At 44.1% G+C, this 22,473-nt stretch overlaps 1 protein-coding gene across 2 annotated transcripts in view; it reads right to left on the bottom strand.

The window, feature by feature from the left end:
* Window positions 1-22,473, bottom strand: part of ssh2 (slingshot protein phosphatase 2) — a 67,378-nt gene that overhangs the window by 9,878 nt on the left and 35,027 nt on the right. Inside the window, exons 5-12 of one of the 2 annotated variants that reach the window (XM_033046282.1) lie at window positions 15,135-15,203; window positions 13,393-13,458; window positions 12,568-12,762; window positions 9,067-9,160; window positions 7,670-7,798; window positions 7,197-7,243; window positions 6,438-6,584; window positions 4,244-4,444 (exon numbers count right to left, since the gene is read on the bottom strand). In XM_033046282.1, the coding sequence (XP_032902173.1) occupies window positions 4,244-4,444; window positions 6,438-6,584; window positions 7,197-7,243; window positions 7,670-7,798; window positions 9,067-9,160; window positions 12,568-12,762; window positions 13,393-13,458; window positions 15,135-15,203 (948 nt within the window). The remainder of the gene's footprint in view (window positions 1-4,243; window positions 4,445-6,437; window positions 6,585-7,196; window positions 7,244-7,669; window positions 7,799-9,066; window positions 9,161-12,567; window positions 12,763-13,392; window positions 13,459-15,134; window positions 15,204-22,473) is intronic. The other variant, XM_033046283.1, reaches the window with a different exon arrangement.

Here is a 22,473-nt window from a genome sequence, read left to right as displayed (position 1 = left end):
CGAAGGAAATGGGTGATGAAACGTCGCCTATTCCTTCGCTCCATAGATGCTGCCTCACCCGCTGAGTTTCTCCAGCATTTTTGTCGACCACCGAAAATTGCAGATTGATATTTTGATTGCTACAGCATGGAAACAGGCCCTTTGTCCTACCTAGTCCATAGAAAATAGGTGCAGGAGGAGGCCATTCGGCCCTTCGAGCCAACACAGCCATTCAATATGATCATGGCTGATCATCCAAAATCAGTACCCTGTGCCTGCTTTCTCCCCATATCCCTTGATTCCGTTAGCCCCAAGAGATAAATCTAACTCTCTCTTGAAAACATCCATGTCGAACATCGATCACCTGTTCATATTAGTTCGATATTCTCCCACTTTCTCATCCACTCCCTGCACACTAGGGGTAATTTCGAGAGGCCTATTAACCTACAAACCTGAGGTAGACAAAAATGCTGGAGAAACTCAGCGGGTGCAGCAGCATCTATGAAGCGAAGTAAATAGGCAACGTCTCGGCTCGAAACGTTGCTTATTTCCTTCGCTCCATAGATGCTGCTGCACCCGCTGAGTTTCTCCAGCATTTGTGTCTACCTTCGATTTTCCAGCATCTGCAATTCCTTCTTAAACCTACAAACCTGCATGTTTTTGGGGTGAGAGTGGACATCGGAGCACTCACGAGGTCACAGGGAGAACATGCAAACTCCGCACAGACAGCATCCAAGGTTACGAACCAGGGTCTCTGGTGCTGTGGGGCAGCAGGTCTACCAGTTGCTATAAGCAGTACCCAAAAAAACATATAATCTTCTAGATAGTGTCACTATCCTATCAACATAAATACAGGTGGTGTGTGGGTCAGGCAGGGATTCCCTTCCTGAGAACTATACAAGCCTATTTCCCAGCCAGTCACACACATTCACTTTCGATGGCGTCCATAACTACCAATGTGGTGGAAGAAGGAACTGCAGATGCTAGTTTAAATTGAAGACAGACACAAAGTGCTGGAGTAACTCAGCGGGACAGGCAGCATCTCTGGAGAGAAGGAATGGGTGACATTTCATGTCGAGACCCTTCTTCAGACGACCAACGTGGTATTGTTCTACACAATTCACTTCATTAATTTATCGGTCTAGAACCACTCAGAATTAAACTAATGGAATATATTCTGCAACCAGCCTTTAATGAATACCACTAAACATTTTATCATTGGTAGCTTGAAAAATGCTTTAAAATGGATTTGAGTGGTGGGATTTCCGTAGGTCAGGTTACTGATAACCTGTGAAGCTCCTGTATGTTGCTGTAAGACATCACAAGTCCACCTGCTTAATATTTGGTTATTTGTACCAAAGCACCACCAGAACAGAGACAGCGGCTGAGAAAAAGCCAGACAACGAGGAATGCAATTTCCCAATCCAAAGTGCTTGGTTGTTAGTTCGGAAACCTGCTGATCAAAATAAATGCAGGCTGCATCAGCATCATCTTTCCCATTACACAATTAGAACTATTTTGAGATCTGAAATGATATTTAGTTGACGGAGACAAGCAAACTCAAATGCTCAGCAGGGAAAGGACTTGGTGTTTTGTAACGCAATCTTTTACACAGGATTTGTTGTTAAAACACTTTTGTGCTGGAAGATACCTTCTGGTAACATGAAAACACATCAACAGTGTCCCCAATTCAGACTAGCTAGAGAAACTAAACCCCCGACTTCAAAAACATAAAGTTAGAACAGTAGCTTGGTGTATTGATGTCCACAGGCAGAAATTACAACTTTTTTTTAATGTCTGCTAATTTGTGTTTCATTACCCTTCTCCAAATATCTCAGACTTTCTTCCTCTGCTCCACCACTGCACACCCACATGAGTCATCCCCCGTGCTTTTGCCCAGCTCCATATCTTTACCCACCCCGGGCAGGGGAATCAAGAACTAGACTACAAAAAGTAGTAAACACTGCCCAGTCCATCATCGGCTCTGACCTCCCTTCCATCGAGGGGATCTATCGCAGTCGCTGCCTCAAAAAGGCTGGCAATATCATCAAGGACCCACACCATCCTGGCCACACACTCATCTCCCCGCTACCTTCAGGTAGAAGGTACAGGAGCCTGAAGATTGCAACGACCAGGTTCAGGAATAGCTACTTCCCCACAGCCATCAGGCTATTAAACTTGGCTCGGACAAAACTCTGAACATTAATAGCCCATTATCTGTTTATTTGCATTTTATCAGTTTATTTATTCATGTGTGTATATATTTATATAATGGGATATGGACACTCTGATCTGTTTTGTAGTCAATGCCTACTATGTTCTGTTGTGCTGAAGCAAAGCAAGAATTTCATTGTCCTATCAGTCCATGACAATAAACTCTCTTGAATCTTGACGACATGGGTTTAAGGGAAAGCAAAAAGCGACAGATTTAATAGCAACCCGAGGGGAAACATCTTCACTCAGAGAGTGGTGGGTGCATGGAACGCCGAGTTTTAACAGACATAGTTCTCAGCGCTGTTCCCACTCAGTTGGATTGCCTTGGTGGCCGCTTGATGTAGGGGAGGGCACAGCACAGCGGTGGACGTGGCCAAGTCAAGGCATCGGTGGAATGGGCAGCCTGGGACTCGAGTGGATCGGACTTGGCTTGCAGTACCAATGGAGAACGGCAACAACGTTGCCTGACCAGGCCCACCCTGCAACTATGACCCACGGCTGCCTTTGTGGCCAAGCTATAACTCTGCATTCTTAACAACTTGAATGCAACAAAATAGTGGCAGATTCGTGACAACTCTTGTGTACCGACTCAGTGTAATCTAGCATCCTATAGACTTTTATTTAAGTATGATTGTCTGTGCAGAGTCAGATTGTTACTGCACTGTGTACACAAAAGAACAGTACCTAGGCACATGCGATAATGAAGTACTACTGATTTTATTTATTGATACAATTTCATCCCATACGCACAAGCATAAATGTCGATCATATTGCTTAGTAAAATGCAGCCAGTGTTGATGCAGACCACAGGAATAACTGCTGTAACATAACATAAACATAGCTTACTGTTTAAAGAGCAATAATGTTGAGAACCTAATAGAAAATGGTCAAAATACTTAGCAGATCAGGCAGCATCTGTGGAAAAAAAATGGTGACCATTTCAGGTCTGGGACCCTTCATCAGAACTGAAAAGGAAAGAGGACACATTAAGTATCAGGCGGCTGAGGAGGTATGGAGTAGAACAAAGGGAATCTCTCTGATAGGGTGAGGCATGATAACCTGGCAGTCAAGATCCAATTATACTTTGAAGATAGACACAAAATGCTGGAGTCACTCAGTGGGCCAGGCAGCATCTCTGGAGAGAAGGAATAAATGACATTTCGGGTTGAGACCCTTCTTCAGACCCTTCTTCAAATTATACTTTATGTTGCTCAAGACTGTGGAACATGCTCAGTAAACAAGATTATACAAAACACAAATCCACTTTGCGAGTCCACAGAACGACTCAGATGAAAGCTCTAATCAACCTAAAAGCAAACTTGCTGCAACTTTGTTTGTTAGATGCATACCTGCTACAGATCTACACTCCGTCTCACACCCACTATGCACAGCTCTTTACATTGAAAGTAGAAATGACAGGTAAATCTTTAGGTAAAGGAATAAGAAGCTGGTTTGTTTTATATGAAGGCGTTCTACAGCAACCACAAGCCACACCACCGTCTTTTTACAGCATAATACCTTCCACAAAAGCGCAAGATTACAGAACACATTGAGTACTGCAGGTCACAAAGAACAGGGAGGCTGGAGTTCATGGAACTTGCCTGTTTGTGGTTTGCTCAGAATAATGCCAATTGATTGTCATCTTGGGTTTCCATTTTGAGATAGGACTCCCAAATGGAAGAGTCTCTCACAATGGGAGACCCCGATTCAAATTGCAATTCAGTTTGACCCTGGCATTGACAGGCGGCGAGCTGGGTTTGTGTGATTGAGGACCGTGCAGACACAAGGTGCCCAGCTAACTGGGAGAGAGGGGAAAATCGGCAGTGGCTCTACCTTGGGTGGCACTGCGGCATTCGGCTCTAGAGCACCATCTGTGGAAGGCGTGGAGATGTACATAGCAGCCCTGCCTGCCGTTCTATCACACCAAATCCAGTATGTGAGAGGCAAATAGAGAGAAATTGTGAATCAGGAAAACAAAAGAAAAGCAAGACATTGCAGACATTATAAATTGAACCAACTTCAGACACTAAATCCACAGCGATGCACCTACCTAGCCAGCAGGATGCCCTGGTACTCTTCCAGTTGTCTCATGAAGCCACTATTGGGTTTAGTAACTGCTCGCTTCTCCTTCACATAAGTGTAAGCTTCGTCCAAGTTCCAGCCGTACTCTTTCATTGCATAAGCGATCACTGTGGATGCAGACCTACTGATGCCCATCTTGCAGTGAACTAGACACTTAGATCCATTATTTCTGACGGGTAAAAAGATTACATATTTAGAATCAAATTATTTTATCGTCACATTGGTAGTTATGCTTAGGAAGCCGACATCTAAAGAAAACACTAACCTTTCAATTTGTAGATTTTTATAAACATTAATAGCTTAACACAAAAAGGTAGAATTTCTGCAATAACACTCGAGCACACAAGAATCAGAATTTGTAATCACCGAACGTAACTATGCCCCAAGACATAGAAAATAGGTGCAGGAGTAGAGGCCATTCGGCCCTTCGAGCCTGCACCGCCATTCAATATGATCATGGCTGATCATCCAACTCAGTTCATCTGCTTCCCAAACCTAAAACTGGATAAGCAGCACTTTTACCTTGAAGATAGACACAAAATGCTGGAGTAACTCAGCGGGACAGGCAGCACCTCTGGAGAGAAGGGAATGGGAGACGTTTTGGTTTGAGACCTTTCTTCAGACTGCTGAAGGGTCTCGACTCGAAACGTCACCCATTCCTTTTCTCCTGAGATGCTGCTTGTCCCGCTGAGTTACTCCAGCATTTTGTGTCTATCTTCGGTGTAAACCAGCATCTGCAGTTCCTTCCTACATACTTTACCTTGATGGATTACTTTCTAACATGATTGACGGAATGAAGGAGACTAGAGAGTGGTGGACACTGCCCGGTCCATCACAGGTACTGACCCCACCATCGAAAGTCCATCAGTACTGACCTCCCCACCATCGAAGGTCCATCACAGTACTGACCCCACCATCGAAGGTCCATCACAGGTACTGACCCCCCCACCATCGAAGGTCCATCACAGGTACTGACCCCCCCACCATCGAAGGTCCATCACAGTACTGACCTTCCCACCATCGAAGGGATCTACAGGAGGCGCTGCCTCAAAAAGGCAGCCAGCATCACCAGAGACACCCACCACCCTGGCCACGCTCTCATCTCGCTGCTACCATCAGGAAGAAGGTACAGGAGCCTGAAAACCGTGACCTCCAGGTTCAAGAACAGCTTCTTCTAAGCAACCATCAGACTCTTGAACAATGCACAACACTAACCCCAGCCCTACCTCAGCAGCTATGATTTGCTGCAAGCTTTGTTTTGTTTGCAATACAGACTTTGGTTTTGCACTATTATGGGCTGATTACTTTTAACTGATTATCAATGTATTGTATTATTATTGTATATTTATTTGAATGGTGTGTGTTTACGGGCCTGTACAGCTGCACAAGTAGGAATTTAATTGTCCCCTTGCTGCTACATATGACAATTAAAGATGCTTGATTTTTGGTCTGAATATCTTGAGGCTTGCTTTGAAATCTCCAAGTTTCTAGTTTGAAACAAACTTGGAACAAAATGATCTGAAATCAGTGACCAACCTATGCAAATTTTGATAGCGCAATAAAATACAATTAAAAAGGTATCATTTGAAGCTAAACTTACTGCAATTACAAAATATAAAATTCAGAATAATTAAAAACGGTGCATCATCCACACAATGTCTTACATTTATTCGGTAGAGGAGATGGAACTGCAGATGCTGGTTTAAACCGAAGATAGACATAAAAAGCTGGAGTAACTCAGCGGGACAGACAACATATCCGGAGAAAAGGAATAGGTGACATTTCGGATCGAGACCCTTCTTCAGACTGAGAGTTGGGGAAAGTGAAATGAGAGGCGAACATTGCCCTGGTTCCTTTATCATCATTACTATTTTGCATATCTTTCATTCATTAGTTCTATATCTCTCCACATCATCGTCTATATCTCTCGTTTCCCTTTCCCCTGATTCTCAGTCTGAAGACGGGTCTCGACCAGAAATGTCATCCATTCCTTTTCTCCAGAGATGCTGTCTGACCCGCTGAGTTACTCCAGCGTTTTGTGTCTATGGGCGTAAAGGCTATTGTTTTGATCAGACGATGTGATAATACTGGACAGAAGCACACATTGTTCAGAAACAATCAGTAGCACACATCACCACATGTATTACTACCCGATGACATACCTTGCTCTGGTGATGAACTTGTACGTATCATTCCAATACGCAAGCAGATCTGTCGCCTCCTCATCATACACCCTTATATTGTGGTATTCAAACATGCCCGGGAAAAAGTTATCAATTTCACGGGTAATGTTTAAGATGTACCGGATCCTAAATGGGAAAAATGAAGATATCATTACAATATAAGGATTCACCATAGCCATACAGAAGGTGTAACAACCATTCACAGGTACATGGGATCATGTACGGAATATCATTTATTTGACTATGAAGTTAAATATATTTTGTGCAAGACTGACATTGTTAAAAGACTGGTATTTGAAAGTTATGGTTCAAAACAAGACCAAAAGCAAACATTACTGGATACTGGAAGAATGGGGGAAAGTGGTGGTGTAGCAATTAAGATCATCTCGGAGGATAGATTATTGTGGTTATTGATTAAAGAATTCTGCCAAGAAATGATTGTTACATAACCAAAGGTAGACAAAAATGCTGGAGAAACTCAGCGAGTGAGGCAGCATCTATGGAGCCAAGGCATAGGTGACGTTTCAGGTCTCGACCAGAGCACCCAGAGAAAACCCACACGGTCACAGGGAGAATGTACAAACTCCACACAGACAGCACCGGAGGTCAGGATTGAACCGGGGTGCCTGGCGCACAGCATTACTGTCATATTACATCTCATGCCCAACATGTTGTGCTCATTGACATTTGGTTCTGTGGTTGTGGCAAATTGAACATGTTTTATTCCAGAAGCCTTACCCTCTGGTCTGCAAGTCTTCTAAATTGGATGCGTTCCATTCCGAGCCCTGAAAACAGAGACAATGTTCAGATTCAGGTCTACCAGATCATGAGTATAATCAACACAGAAGGAAAGTTTACGACATAAATATATTAAAAAGTGCAGGAGTAATGCAGCAGTTCAGACAGAATGTCTAGAAGACTGGCTAACTCTTCTCCATGTTCCCCAGAGATGCTGCCTGACCCGCTGAGTTACTCCAGCATTTTGTGTCTCCTGTGTCTCAACATTGCGACACCTGGCTCTCCCAATAGACCCTCATCTCAGGCTGCCACAAGGTCGATGATGGCCGAAAAGCCAATGCTATTTAGATGTCAGCAAGAGACATCTTATTTTCTCACCCAGTGTCTCTCCTTAACTCCACACTATTAGAGAAGACTGCCATCTTTGACGGAGAGGTGGCAGAGAGGTTACCGTCACACGGGGAGGGTCATACCAGGTAGACATGTTCAAATATCTCCGTTGGGTTGTCCATCTGCCTCAAGATTACAACCATCTCATTATCAATGTACTCCTTAAATTCTCTCAAGTCACAGACCATCTGCATCTCCAGTTCCGTGCGAATCTGCAGAGAATACAATAATCAGCCACTGCAACTTGTACACTTTGACAACAAATATATACAAATAATCAGCAGGTATAAAAATGCAAGGATAGAAGACAATCCACTGATGACTACCCACAACCTATGACACCTGACCACAACCTATGACAGCAAAAATTGTCGCCACTGTCGCATGTTGAAAATGTTGCGGCAGTCGCCTGTAGTCGCCCAAAGAAAATCGCCTAAATGGGAGATGCCCATAAGACTAGCGTTCATGGTAGGGGGAAAGTTATTGGTGAGGCTGTAGATAAGATATGCAAGTACTTGGAAAGGGATTAATTTGGGATACAGCACAATTTATTGCATGGAGGATCATATTTCACAAATTCGATTGCGTTTTTCTGAAGTAACCAGAATGAGGGCAAGGCCAGAAATGCACTCTATATCGACTACAGCAAGGCCTTTGATAAGGTACCACAGGGAAGGCTGCTCTGGAAAGGCAAATCACATGGGATCAGATTAAAACAGTGGTATTGTAGACTGTGAAGATGGTTACCAAGAATTACAGCAGGATCTAGATTAGCTGGGCACATGGGCGAAGGAATGACAAATGATGTTTAATTCAGATGTATGAGCTGTTGCTTTTTGTGAAGTTAAACCAGGGCAGGACTTGCACAGTGAACAGTAGGGCCCAGGGGAGCAGAGGGGTGGGCAGACTACGACTTTATTCCTTGCTGCTCAGGAGGCTGAGCAGCGATCTTAAAGAGGTGTACAAAATCATGAGGGGAACAGATAGGGTGAATCCAGTCTTTTGCCTAGACTGGGAAATCAAGATATAGGGCAGAGGTTTCAGGTAAGAGGAGAAATAGGAATCCCAGGGCACCTTTTTCCAACAGAGGGTGGTAGTTATGTGGAATGAGCTGTTAGATGAAATAGTTGAGGCAGGTAACCCTAACCCTAATTACAGCATTTAAAAGACATTTGGACAGGTACATGGATGGGAAAGGTTTAGAGGGATATGGGCCAAACGTGGGCAAATGGGGCCTGATTAGATGGGGTTTCTTGGGTGCATGGCGAGTTGGGCCTAAGGGCCTGTTTCTATGCTTCATGACTCTATGACTCTGAGTGCACAGCTGGAAACACTCACAAGGTAGAGTAAGAAATCCCATCCTTCTAATACTTTAGTTTCCAAAATATTTGAGTTTTGATCCTTGTGTTAGAACAATGCCATCTAATAGATTGATTCAGCATTTTTGAATTCCGATGATTTAATAAAGAAAGACACTTACTTCTTTTGATGTAACATTTTCCAAATCCCTTTGCATCATAATTTCCCGCAGTTTAGACTTGATCTGCCTCTCAGTCAGTTCCCGCTCTGTTGGTCTGCATTGATAAATACAATACTATCAAAGCTGAGCCTCGGCACATTATGTTTTATATTTCTTGATGAACTCCAAGTGAAGGGCCTGTCCCACTTGGCGATTTTCACAGCGACTGCCGGCGTCATTGACTGACGTATCAGGGTCACTGAAAGATTCAACATTTCAAAATCCAGCGACGACAAAAAAAAGTCGCGACGCTTGAGGAGACACCGCGCGTCAATATACGTCATCACGCCGCGTCACTCCGCGACTTTTTCGGTGACCTGATACGTCAGTCAATGATGCCGACAGTTGCCGAAAAAAAACGCCAAGTGGGACAGGCCTTTAACACTTATTTTTAAAGTAATTCCCTTCATTTATAATTGTTCTAATACAAAACAGAATATCGCACGAGAGCTCCTAATGTTTTCAGTACAAAGTTAAATTCCTTTCAGAACTTTCAATTGGTTTCAGAACTCTTATTTTTCCGATGCTATTCATTCTTTGGATCATAATTTTGGAAAAAAAAAATGTAAAAAAAAAAATGCTAAAGGGCATTTCAAGGGCCTGTCCCACTTACGCGATTTTTTCGGCGACTTGCCGGCACCCGTCATAGTGGCAGCAGGTCTCCGAAAATGTTCAACATGTTTTCAAAATGGCGGCCAGAAAAAGGTACGACTCTTTGGGCTACTACTCACGACCTGTGATTCACGGGGTGACGCCTGTATGGTCGTGAGTAGTCGCCCAAAGTAGTCACCCAATGTAGTCGTACCTTTTTTTGGTCGCTGCTGGATTTTCAACATGTTGAATATTTTCGGAGACCTGCTGCGACTATGACGGGTGCCGGCATTGTCGCCGAAAAAAATTGCGTAAGTGGGACAGGCCCTTGAGTGTATTGTGCGCAAACCAATTCCAACTGACAAAGATTCCAAACATCACTCATTGATTTCTCTTCTAATCCATATAAATAGATTTGCTGAAATGTAGAAAACTAGTTGAATGACAAATGGGCTGGACTGCTTTGAGTTTAGCCAGTGTTTGCAAAAAGGAGCAAGGGTGAGCGACGTCATGCCGGTCAGCGTGTTCTGGACATGCACTCCTGCACACTGCCACGTGCAAGCAGAAGATCATAGATCACAAGACATACGGGCTGAATGAAGCCAATTAACCTACAAACCTGCTCGTCTTTGGAGCGTGGGAGGAACCAGGAGCTCCTGGAGAAAACCCACACAGGTCACAGGGAGAACGTACAAACTCCGTACAGACAGCACAGCACCCATGGTCAGGATGGAACCCGGGTCTGAGGTGTGGCAAGGCAGCAACTCTACCGCTGCGCCACCGTGCTACCCCTGATCGCCTCACTTATTGTGGACTTAGCAGAGAGGCTAAAGGCTCTGTTCCCATGCTGAAGTGGCAAGGCGGTCTGAACACACGCAAAGGGGCATCTAGTGTGGGATGGGATGTGGACAATGGAAGATGTACAAAGCAGCGCGTACATTTTCCCCATTCAAAATGGCTGATCAACCAATAAAGAAACCATAACAGTTGCGGTTTAGTAACTAATCCATATGGTCACATAGATCACATAGTGGTGGGGGCAAGTTTGCTTTATCATGTCTCAAGAGGCTGGAGGTTCTAACAATACTAAAACGTTGGAATTGATTTATTTAAACTGCACCGTCTTCCCAGTCCTTTTAGGATTCCGCCGTGCAGTCCAGAAGACAGCAATTTTAACCTGACAACTCCATGAACTTAGCTGCCCATATTTCAAACCTATCAATAGTACTTCTGCTCATCTCCCTTCAAAAGGTTGAGCCATCAACTTCCTAATAAGGTGGCAGCTGAATAGAGTCTGCATGCCACTGACTATCTGGAGCTCAACTACTTATCATAGCTCATAAAAATAGTCTTCTTAATCTGAAGAGAAACTACCGTTAGCACCAGCATGTTCAGATATGTCTGCACAAAGTAATGCTTCAGAAACAACTGAAGAAATCTTCCAAGGATATTCATCTCCCACTCAGCTATGTTATGTTGACAGATTATAACTGCCTATGAATATTGGATCATCTAGGCATACAATACATCGACCAGGCTAGCTACAGCACAATGATCCATAATGATTATTGGTGCAAGGCATGGCCAATGCTTCGAGAAAGATGTGCCTTTATATGGTATCTATATGTGATTTAGAAGCATGCAGAAACAAGGAACTGCAGTTACTAGTCTACACAAAAAGTCCTAAAGTGCTGGAGTAACTCAGCGGGTCAGGCAGCATCTGTGGAGAACATGGATAGGTGACGTTTCACAGAGTGCTGGAGTAACTCAGCGGCTCAGGCAGCATCTGTGGAGAACATGGATAGGTGACGTTTCATTTAATATGGAGAGGTAACGTTAGACCTATCCATATCCACCAGAGATGCTGCATGAACGGCTGAGTTACTCCAGCACTTTGTGTCCGTTTAAGTTCGGAGCATAATCATTGATGCAGGAATGGCAGCATCCCATTAGAAAGTGGCACGCTCCTCGAGAATAAAATATAATGAAACTTTAATGAGATAACAACCAGCTCAGTGAAGTTTATTGCTGGTTAAACATTAGCCAGGACATCAGTGATATCACTCTGTTTCTATTTGATCAGGCTGCTGTTCAAATAGCAGGAACACAAACAAAGGACAGGGATTTCTCTAGTCTAGCAGGAAGCAGCTAGAATGCAATGTACACTTAGCTCAGTTAAAAGATACAGCGTGCAAACAGGCTCTTCGGCCTACCGTGTCTGCGCTGACCAGCGATCCCCGCACATTAACACTATCCCACACATACTAGGGACAATTTACAAATTTACCAAGCCAATTAACCTGCACTCCTGCACGTCTTTGGAGAGTAGGAGGAAATCGGAAATCTAGGAGTAAACCCACATAGGTCACGGGGAGAACGTACAAACGCCATACAGACAGCACCCGTAGTCAGGATTGAACCCGGGCCTCTGGCGATGTAAGGCAGCAACTCTACCGCTGCTCCACCATGCCGCCCCGATCACCTCAAGTACCTTGGATTTAGCAGTGAGGCTAAAGGCTTTCCACAATGGAAGCTGAGCCACCCTGTTTAGTGACTTTTTAGGCTTCCCTGCCAGAAGTATTATCTTGGGGTTGGTCTGACTCTCAGGACAGTACTTTCCTCTGACTCGGGCCATTGTGGGTTCAAATCCATCGCTGTACCCCATAATCTGGGCTTGCATCTTGGAGAAGTGCGGAGAGATAGCTCATCTTATTGTTAACTTATCGGGTCATCGTCACGTTGCTCGCTGTGCGATCTCGCCATGTACAGATTGGCTCTGGTGTTGTCTACATTAGCTTATCATCAGCACTTTAACAATACACAAGGCAAGAATTTGGGAAGAGCTGATGGCAGTAAAGGCCGCGTACGTACATGTCAGTAAAGAGCACGGGTGAATCGGGGCGATGAGACTGCAGGTCCTGCATGGCATTCCACTCGTTAATGAAAGTCTGGTTGGAATTGATGCGATTCTCGTAGTAACTGATCCATGTCAGGTACAGGCTCCCGGGGTAGTAGTTGTGGGTCCTGGCAACCTCACAGGCTTTGTGCAAACTCTGTAAAGCAGACCTGAAATGTAAAAGGTAATGCACACCGTCACACATTACGAGAGGCATACAGCATGGAAACAGGCCCTTCAGCCCAACTAGTCCATGCCACCCCATCCAAGCTGGTCGCACCTGCCCACGTTTGGCCCATATCCCTCTACATCCCTCCTATCCATAAATTAACCATGACGTTCAATAAATGAGGGTTTGCCAGCAGCGATAACAAACGCCTGGATTTAATATGTGCAAATACGTCAATATTTAACAAACTACACCTTCACTGAATTTTGAATCAATGCATTTTCATTTAATCAGATGTTATAACGATGCCAAGATATAACTACCATTTTTTAATGTGGCCATTGACATAAAATCTGTCAGAACTTGCCTAATTTACACAAAGAACAGCAATACCTGGTCTGAATTTGTGCTAATTACAGCTGGCCTCACATCCAAACTAGTAGTGCTTGTTGCTATTTGCCACAGTCACCTTGTGCATCATCTCTCTTTTAATGGCCACAAAAAACACATTATTAACTGCTTTACTGTTTGATTTAATTTCAGAGTGTGACAACACCTGATAACTGAAGCAGCATTAATAAACTGTCTCTAGAAATCCACAGGTTAATACTAATGCCACAAAGATTCTTACCACATTGCTTGGACGGACACTGGTTTGAAGATGTGAATTCTGTTCACCGTTGACACACTGAACCCACTTGGGTGAAAAAATCAAAGCAACAACAAAGTTATCAGCAAATGTAAAAAATGGGGAACAAGTAAAAATTGCCGCAGCACCATCGTGCACCTGCAGCCTCTAATATGAACAAAACATGATTTATACATAGATTTGGGAAGGGGAGGGGCGAATGTAGGATAAAGGTGAGACAAAGAACAGGGGAAAAGTATGTGGGTACAGGTAAGGCAAGGGAAATGTATTGTGCCAGCTGTTGGCAAATCAGAATGATAAGTTAGTTACAAAATAAGTTGATTTGGAAAACAGAAATGGCAATTTCTATTACCATTACTACTTTGGGGTTGATTGGAATTGTACAAGGTGAAACAAATGACTGGAGAAATGCTAAATAGAACGCTAACAAAGCAGTTGAGACGTTTACTGTTAAAGAACTCTTGAATTCTGTTTATTCAATTATGTCACAATTGTCACATGGCAATAGTATTGTGTTTATTGTGATGGGCAACGGGCTTTATTTGATGGTCAGCATTTCAGTTCCTAAACCTCCGGCCATCTTCAACATGTTTTGAGAGCTCAGTTTCGGATCGACACTTTTCTTCAGACTTCAGAGTTTGAAGGGTCTCGACCGGAAACGTCACCCATTCCTTCTCTGCAGAGATGCTCCCTGTCCCGCTGAGTTACTCCAGCATTTTGTATCTATCTTTGGTTTAAGCAGGCATCTGCAGTGACTCATGTTTGGTGTTGAGGGAGGCAAGTAGTGAGCACTGAACTGGTGGTGTCAGTAAATCACTGCTCACCCAGAATGAGTATTGGGCTCCGTGGAAATGGTAAAAAAAAAAAAGGCAAGTGCTGGCTTTCACCCAAATGTCCTTGACATTGCCAGAGGTCTCCTGAAATGATGCAATGAAGCTCAATGCAAGCTCCAGGAAATGCACCCCCCCCTTCTAACTAGGCATGTTTTAACCTTCAAACCTACACACCAAGTTCACATAGTCAAACATTCCAATCCTGGGTCACTTTTCTGGAATTCAGTTTCTCTTTTCTTCTTAATCTGGTATTTTAGATTTCATTTCCCTCTTTCCCTTAATACTTCCTTCCAAGATATCACCACCTGAATCACCCGAGATACCAAAAGCTAGAGGTTGGCTGATATGTAGATAAAAGTTATGGTTTGTTCAGGACCACTAGTTTTATTCTGAAAAATTCTGTTCTTGACGAGAGAAACGGGGCAATGATTACAGTGGTCATAGCTTGTGGAAGCAGACACTTTGGTCCCAATGCACACACACTGACCAACCTGTCCCATCTACACTAGTCCCACCTGCCTGCGTTTGGTCCATATCCCTCTAACCTATTGTATCCACGTGCCTGTCTAAATGTTGCTTACAATTTGCGATAGTACCTGCCTCAACTTCCTCCTCATTGAAACAACGTCTTGGGCATTGATGAAAATAATTACAATCAAAACCATTTTGGTTGTCATCAGCGGTGTTGGCACAACACAATTCAATCATACATGACTGGCCAGGCCAGGGATCCACACCGATTCTGCCTCTGATAATCTCCTTTTGACCAGCAGTAATAAATTACTTTTTGTTGACTGTAATGTAGTAACTTGGAGAAAAGAACGTTTGACTTGACTCAACCAGTGTTGAGGAGTTCAAGGTTTTATAACATTGGGTAGCAAGTGTACTCACCCATCCCCATCCAAGTGGATCAGTGTGTCACTCCATAGTGGAAGAACCAGCCCCATGGTGCAACTGCTGCTGCAAGGAGAACAATCCAAAATTAGTGTCCATTCTGTGCACAAAGATATCTGTAGAAAGCAATCTGCAGTGAACTATTACAGAGAAAACAATCACTAAAACAACGGCAAGCTGTACCCAGTTCAAGTACATTCATGAAAAGTGTAAAACACAGTTAAAGTAACAAGAAATAAACCAGTGATGCCGAATGTTTATGCTTGTGATTGAAAAAAATAGATTAACAATACAAGAGCAAAGAAAAACGATGTTGGAGGAACTCAGTGGGTCATGCAGAATGTGTACAATTCCTTTCCTTCTAAATACCATGGTTTTGCAGCAATCCAAGTAGCACAGCAGCAGAACCGAACTCAGGACAACTAAGGACAGGTTTTGCCATCTACATTCAATAACTTTACAAAGAAGACATACACACAAACAAACTAAGGAGCATTGTTGGAACCATTTATTTTTGAATCATGTATGGTATCATAAGTCAGACAGTAGTTGAGCATGTTTGAAAGAGTGGTGACATCTTATGTGAAGCTCCTCTTAAAACAGTCTCTTACGATCCTTTTTACCCAGTACCCATCTGTCACAATGCTGAGAAAGTCACTGAAAGTCACTGAAAGTCTCCCGTTAATCATTACTTTTTCAAAGGGAACTCTCGCATCTACTGATCTTGATTAGACTCGCTCTACTGACACAGCTGAGAGTTGAAACCAAACAAGGATGTGTGCAGAGCCCAGGTATGGGGCAAACTAGGGGAATTTCAGCCACCCTCACCCCGCTCCAATCCTGCGCATGCTTCCAGCTAATCAGTCCAGAACCAGCTTGAGGAACAACAGCAGCAGTGTTTGCTTTCTTAGGCGTTTGGGTAGATTCAGCTTGTCCACGAGGATCCTCTCCAACTTTGACAGATACGTTTTACAAAGTATTCTGATGGGATGCATCTCAACCTGGCGTGGTAACTGCTCAGCCCTTGACTTGCACAGAGCGGTGAAGGCAGCCCAGGCCATCACAGGCTCATCACATTCTTCCACCCACTGCATTGACGGTGCGTTGTATCAGGAAGGCTGCAGACCTTCCTGGACATTCCCTCTTCTCCAACGTCCAACATCCAACCTTCCTGGACATTCCCTCTTTTCTCCACTACCTTCTGGGAGGACACACAGGAGCTAGAAAGCCCAGACATGCAGACTCAAGAGCAGCTTCTTCCCAATGCTAACCTACTCCTGAAGCATCTTTCATACCCCATTCACAGAGGTGATGGATAGAGAAGATGTGGAGGGGATGTTTCGACTAGTGGGAAATTCTATGACCATAGGGCATAGCCTCAGAATTAAAGGACGTATCTTTAGAAAGATGAGCAGGAATTTCTTTAGTCAGATGGTGGTGAATCTGTGGAATTTATTGCCACAGAAGGCTGTGGGGCCCAAGTCAATGGATATTTTTACGATGGCGATTGATTAGAACGGGTGTCAGGTTACGGGGAGAAGGCAGGAGAATGGGGTTGAGAGAGAAAGATAGATCAGCCAAGAATGAATGGCGGAGTGGACGTGATGGGCTGAATGGCCTAATTCTGCTCTTATAACTTCTGAACTGTCACGTACTCTTACTCTTAACTCTAACTCATTTGGTTATTCAGTTTCATACTTTAATATCCTTTTGAACTACTCAGATTTTGCACGATAACCATGTGCCACTGCTGTTTTGCACTTGTCATTGTATTCATCATTACTCGTCTTACTATAACCACCATTTGGAGTTCCTTTCCATGCCATCCAAGTATCAGTGGACATGTTTTGCAGATGAAACACAAGGCAAGGATTTGGAACTTGATATCTAATTGTCAGATTGGAAATGTTGGGAACATAGAAACATAGACACTAGGTGCAGGAGGAGGCCATTTGGCCCTTCATTGTGATCATGGCTGATCATCCACAATCAGTAACCCGTGCCTGCCTTCTCCCCATATCCTCTCATGAACAAATCCTTTGTTGAGGTAAATTGTACACAAAGCGTGTTATTTAGCTTATGGTTGTCAATAAATGTCAGGCATTTGTCTGCAAAAGCAATTCTTTCAAAGAAAACAAATGAACGAATAGAAGAAACCTATTTTTGTAGACTGACGGTACTCCTAGAGAACCACAGGCCATTCAGCCCGCACGCGGAGTCTATGACGATCACCCATCAGCCGGTTACACTACAACTATGTTATCTCACTTTCTCATCCACTCCCTACACACTAGGGGCAATTTACAGAGCCTTATTAACCTACAAACCCGCTCGTCTTTGGGATGTGGGAGGAAACCGGAACACCTGGAGAAAACCCACGCAGTCACTGGGGAAACCTGCAAACTCCACACAGGTTGGGATTGAATATGGATGTCTGGCGCCATGAGGTAAGCGGCACTACCAGCTGCACAACTGTGCCGTCCCAAGTTCACCTTACAGTAGCTAGGCTGGACAGAAACAGGTGCGGATACAACATTCAATTTTGGTATTTGCAGCATGCAGAAGACGTTTCAGCCAGCCTACCAAAGAGGGAGCAACGACACAGATTAAGTTCTCACATTATGTACATGTATCAATAATTGTGCAGCCCACATTGATTCTGATCAATACTTGGCAACCCTGGAGAGAATTGGTGCAATGCTCTGGAAGAGAGTTTACACAAATAACTTGTGTTGACTGCACAAAATGATCTCATGGAAATCTTTTTTAAAAAGCTTCCTTTGATCACGAGTTATTCTTAGGTCCTCCCCCGCCACATGCTCGAGCCATTTCAAAATGCAACGTGCAACAGTATGGCACTCAGGAATCTCCATCCACAAATAGGGAACTTGTTGTCTTGTTTACATAGCAACAGGCAGGCATTCAACAGCATGGGGCCGCCAGATACAATGCTACACATTTGCTCTCTCAGCAGACAGACAAAAAATGCTGCAGCAACCCAGCGGGTCAGGCACCATCGCTGGAGAAAAGGCATTCCTTCTCTCCAGAGATGTTGCCTGACCCATTGAGTTACCCCAGCATTTTGTGTCTATCTTCGGTGTAAATCAGCATCTTGTACCTTGTACCTTCCGAAGAGTCCACCAAGGACTATACTGGAAGTTGGACAATTTTTACATTGATCAAGCCAATTAACCTACAAACCTGTACGTCTTTGGAGTGTGGGAGGAAACTGAAGATCTTGGCGAAAACCCACACAGGTCACAGGGAGTACGTACAAACTCTATACGGTCAGCGCCCGTAGTCGGGATGGAACCCGGGTCTCTGCGCTGTATTTTGCTGCAAGGCAGCAACTCTACCGTTGCGCCACCGTGACTGCCGCTGCGCCACCGTGACTGCAGTTCCTTCCTCCACATTTAATCTGCTCTTTCATTAGATCCATTTTGAACAAAGACCCCATCTTCATGTTGGAAAACAACCACAGCAGGAAGGTCTTTAAAAAAACCAATTGCATCTTTAACATGGGACATCACTGGTCATGGTCTCCACTTGCCTCGTGACAATGAAATGTTATGAATGTGTAGGGTCAGAGGTGATATGTATTAATAAGTAAGGCCAAGCATCATTTCTTTATCGATATGTTAAATTTCAAGGTAAAAAGAAAGGTTACCAGTTTCTATCAATTTTGTGATATTTTCTGCAATGTTTGACGCAGAGCATTTTGATTTTATTGACACGGCTCAACTTATATTGTAAAAGACGTTCAGCTCTAGTTGCATGTATATCCCAGGCTATTTTAGGTGGTTACAGTAATATCGGGCATAGGGTTACATGCATCACCCAGGCATCACAATTTTTTGGGTAATCTATGTTTAATGGGTGCTGACTCGCTGACTCAGTCCCCACGCCCCGACTCAGAACCCGCAATGACCTTTTTTAGATGTGCTGGCTATTCTCCCGCCTCTCCCCAAACCAAATTCCAGTGGCTCAGTCTAGAAAGTGACAGGGGCTCGGGCGAGGAAATCCAAGCCCCAGAAACCCCCTCCCCCACCCCCACTGCCTTTATAGTTCGGCAGGCCTGTGTCAATTTTATTTGATTAAAACTTTTTTTTATATCTTTGACAAATTCAGGTTTAGATTTCTTATTGTCACATCTGCAGTCGTAGTGAAATGCTGCCTTCAGACTTTAGAAATACAGCATGGAAACCAAGTCCACACTGACCAGCATTCACCCCGTACACTAACACTATCCTACAAAGCAGGGAAAATTTACTATTTTACCGAAGCCAATTAACCTACAAACCTGTACGTCTTTGGAGTGTAGATGGAAACCAGAGCACCCAGGGAAAACCCACGCGGATCACAGAGAGAACGTACAAACTGCGTACAGACAGCACCTGTAGTCAGGATGGAACCCAGGTCTCTGGCGCTGTGAGGCAGCAACTCTACCGTGTGCCATCTTCAAATATTTTGAATTAAATAAAGATCTATAAAATATTCCAGACACTTAAAAAACATTTATGGACACAAGAATCTACAGATGCTGGAATTTTGAGCAAAAGGAATTTTGTGCTGGAGGAACTCAGCGGGACAGGCAGCATCTGTGGAAGGAATGGGCAGGTGACATTTCTGGTTGGGATATTCTTCAGACACATAAAAACATGTATCTTTTTTCAAACAGTGTAACTTAGTTTCCTCCCAAGTCAAGAGAGTTTTATTGTCATGTGTCCCAGATAGGACAATGAAATTCCTGCTTCTGCAATGGTCCTTGCTCTACGTGTGTAGGCAGGAATGAACTGCAGATGCTGGTTTAAATCGATGATAGACACAAAATGCTGGAGTAACTCAGCGGGACAGGCAGCATCTCTGGAGCGAAGGAATGGGTGACGTTTCGGCTCAAGACCCTTCTTCAGACTGACCTTGCTCTACATGCCTCACTGAACTCACTTGGGCTCTCAGATTCTACACCTGCTGCAGGATCAGGAAGGCAATTCCACACCGCAGCATGAGCACGTTTTTCTGCTGGACTTTGCACAATTGATTGTGCAGCCTGCAGCACAATGGACTGCTAACAGTCCCAAATTGTGACGTCGTGAAATGGCTTTGGTTTCAATAGCTGAACACCAGCTGTGGCAAAAGTCAGCACACTCCAGCCATTTCAGCACGATTTGAAAATAGTTAGTGCAATAGTTAGCATGGAATAATTGGCTAAAGCAGTAACGCACAAGAGTATTATATACACTATACCGAGGAATTCAAGCAGACTATACAAGAACAAAACAGAAAGTGCAGAAGGAACTCAGCGGCTCAGGTAGCATCAGTGGAGGGAACGGATAGATGATGTTTCGGGTTGGGACCCTTCTTCAGATGGGGTCCTGAAATAAACTGTCTGATCAAATTTAAAATGTTTTCTAACAGGATAAGTTAAGGTCTATTAATCATAGATACTAGATTAATTAAAAAAAATGTGAAAATCAAAATAATCCCATGGTAACCAAAACTAAACAGAATATGCCATTCAACATGTCAGCACTGGGCCTGTACTCGCTGGAGTTTAGATGGTTGAGGGGGGACCTCCTTGAACCTTACAGAATAATGAAAGACACAGAGTGGATGTGGAAAGGATATTTCCACTGGTGGGAGATTCCAGGACCAAAGGTCACCGCCTCAGAATGAAAGGGCGCTCCTTCAGAAAGGATGTGAGGTGGAACTTCTTTAGTCAGAGGGTTGTTAATCCGTGGAACTCATTGCCACAGAGGGCTGTGGAGGCCAAGTCAGTGGATATTATTTAGGCAGAGATAGACAAATTCTTGATCAGAATGGGTGTCGAGGGTTATGGGGGGAGAAGGCAGGAAAATGGGATTAGGAGGCAGAAATCAGCCATGATTGAATGGTGTAGACTTGATGGGCCGAATGGCCTAATTCTACTTCTAGAATTTGTGGATATAGAACAGTACAGCAAAGGGATGGATGCATTGGCCCCCAGTGTTTGTGCCAAACATGATGCCAAGTCAAACTGATCTCATCTGCCTGCACACGCTCCATATCCCTCTATTCCTTGCACGTCCATGTGCCTATCAGAAAGCCTCTTAAACACCGCTATCGTATCCGCCTCCACCACCACCCCTAACTCTAGGCTCCGTATAAAATGTTGCCCCCATTAAACTTCCCCCCTCTCACCATATACCCACGCTATATATAGCCGGACGTCAGATGGCACAATGGGCTAAGTGTTCAGCTGGCAACCGGAAGGTAGCCGGTTCGAATCCCGCTTGGAGTGCATACTGTCGTTGTGTCCTTGGGCAAGACACTTCACCCACCTTTGCCTGTGTGTGAATGTGTGTGAATGTGTGTGAGTGATTGGTGGTGGTCGGAGGGGCCGTAGGCGCAGATTGGCAGCCACGCTTCCGTCAGTCTGCCCCAGGGCAGCTGTGGCTACAGAAGTAGCTTACCACCACCGAGTGTGACTGAGGAGTGAATGAATAATGCGATGTAAAGCACCTTGAGTATTAGAAAGGTGCTATATAAATCCCATCCATTATTATTATTATGCTCTCTAGTGTTTGACATTCCCACCCTGGGGAAAAGGTTCCCACCATCTACCTTACCTCTGCTTCTCATAATTTGTTATATTTCTATCAGGTCTCCCCTCAATCTTCGACGTTCCAGAAAACACAGTCCAAGTCTGTCCAACCTCTCCCTGTATGTGAAACCCTCTAATCCAGACAGCATTCTGGTAAACCTCCTCTACACCCTCTCCATAGCCTCCGCATCCTTCCTGTAATGGGGCGACCTGACCTGACCTGCACACAACACTCAAACCCAAGTCCTATAGAGCCGTATCAAGTTGACAAAAATAAAAGCATGACCAAATAAATTATTTCACTATAAAACTCTGTATTCCAAACAGAAAGAAAAATCCCAGCATGGATAAACTAATTGTTGCAGGGATTTGACTACATCGGGTTGACAGCAGGACCTACTGTGTGCAGTGCAGGTGACATTATGTAGGAGAACATTTATCCTGTATCAGTACACTGTGGACGGCTGGATTGTAAACGTGGATTGTCTTTCCGCTGACTGGTTCGCAGGCAACAAAAAGCTTTTCATGTACCTCGGTACACGTGACACAAACTAAACTTACACTAAAAAATTGAGTATGTAGGAAAGAGCTGCAGATGGTGGTTTAAACCAAAGGTGGACACAGAATGCTGGAGTAACTCAGCGGGACGGGCAGCATCTCTGGAGAGAAGGAAAGGGTGACGTTTCGGGTCGAGACCCTTCCTCAGACTGAACTGGAAGTTATCTCAAGCCTCACTCGAAATACTTCAAAATTTAA

This window comes from Amblyraja radiata, chromosome 28, assembly GCF_010909765.2.
Source record: "Amblyraja radiata isolate CabotCenter1 chromosome 28, sAmbRad1.1.pri, whole genome shotgun sequence".
Classification (NCBI taxonomy): domain Eukaryota; kingdom Metazoa; phylum Chordata; class Chondrichthyes; order Rajiformes; family Rajidae; genus Amblyraja; species Amblyraja radiata.
This window is presented reverse-complemented; position numbering and strand designations above follow the sequence as displayed.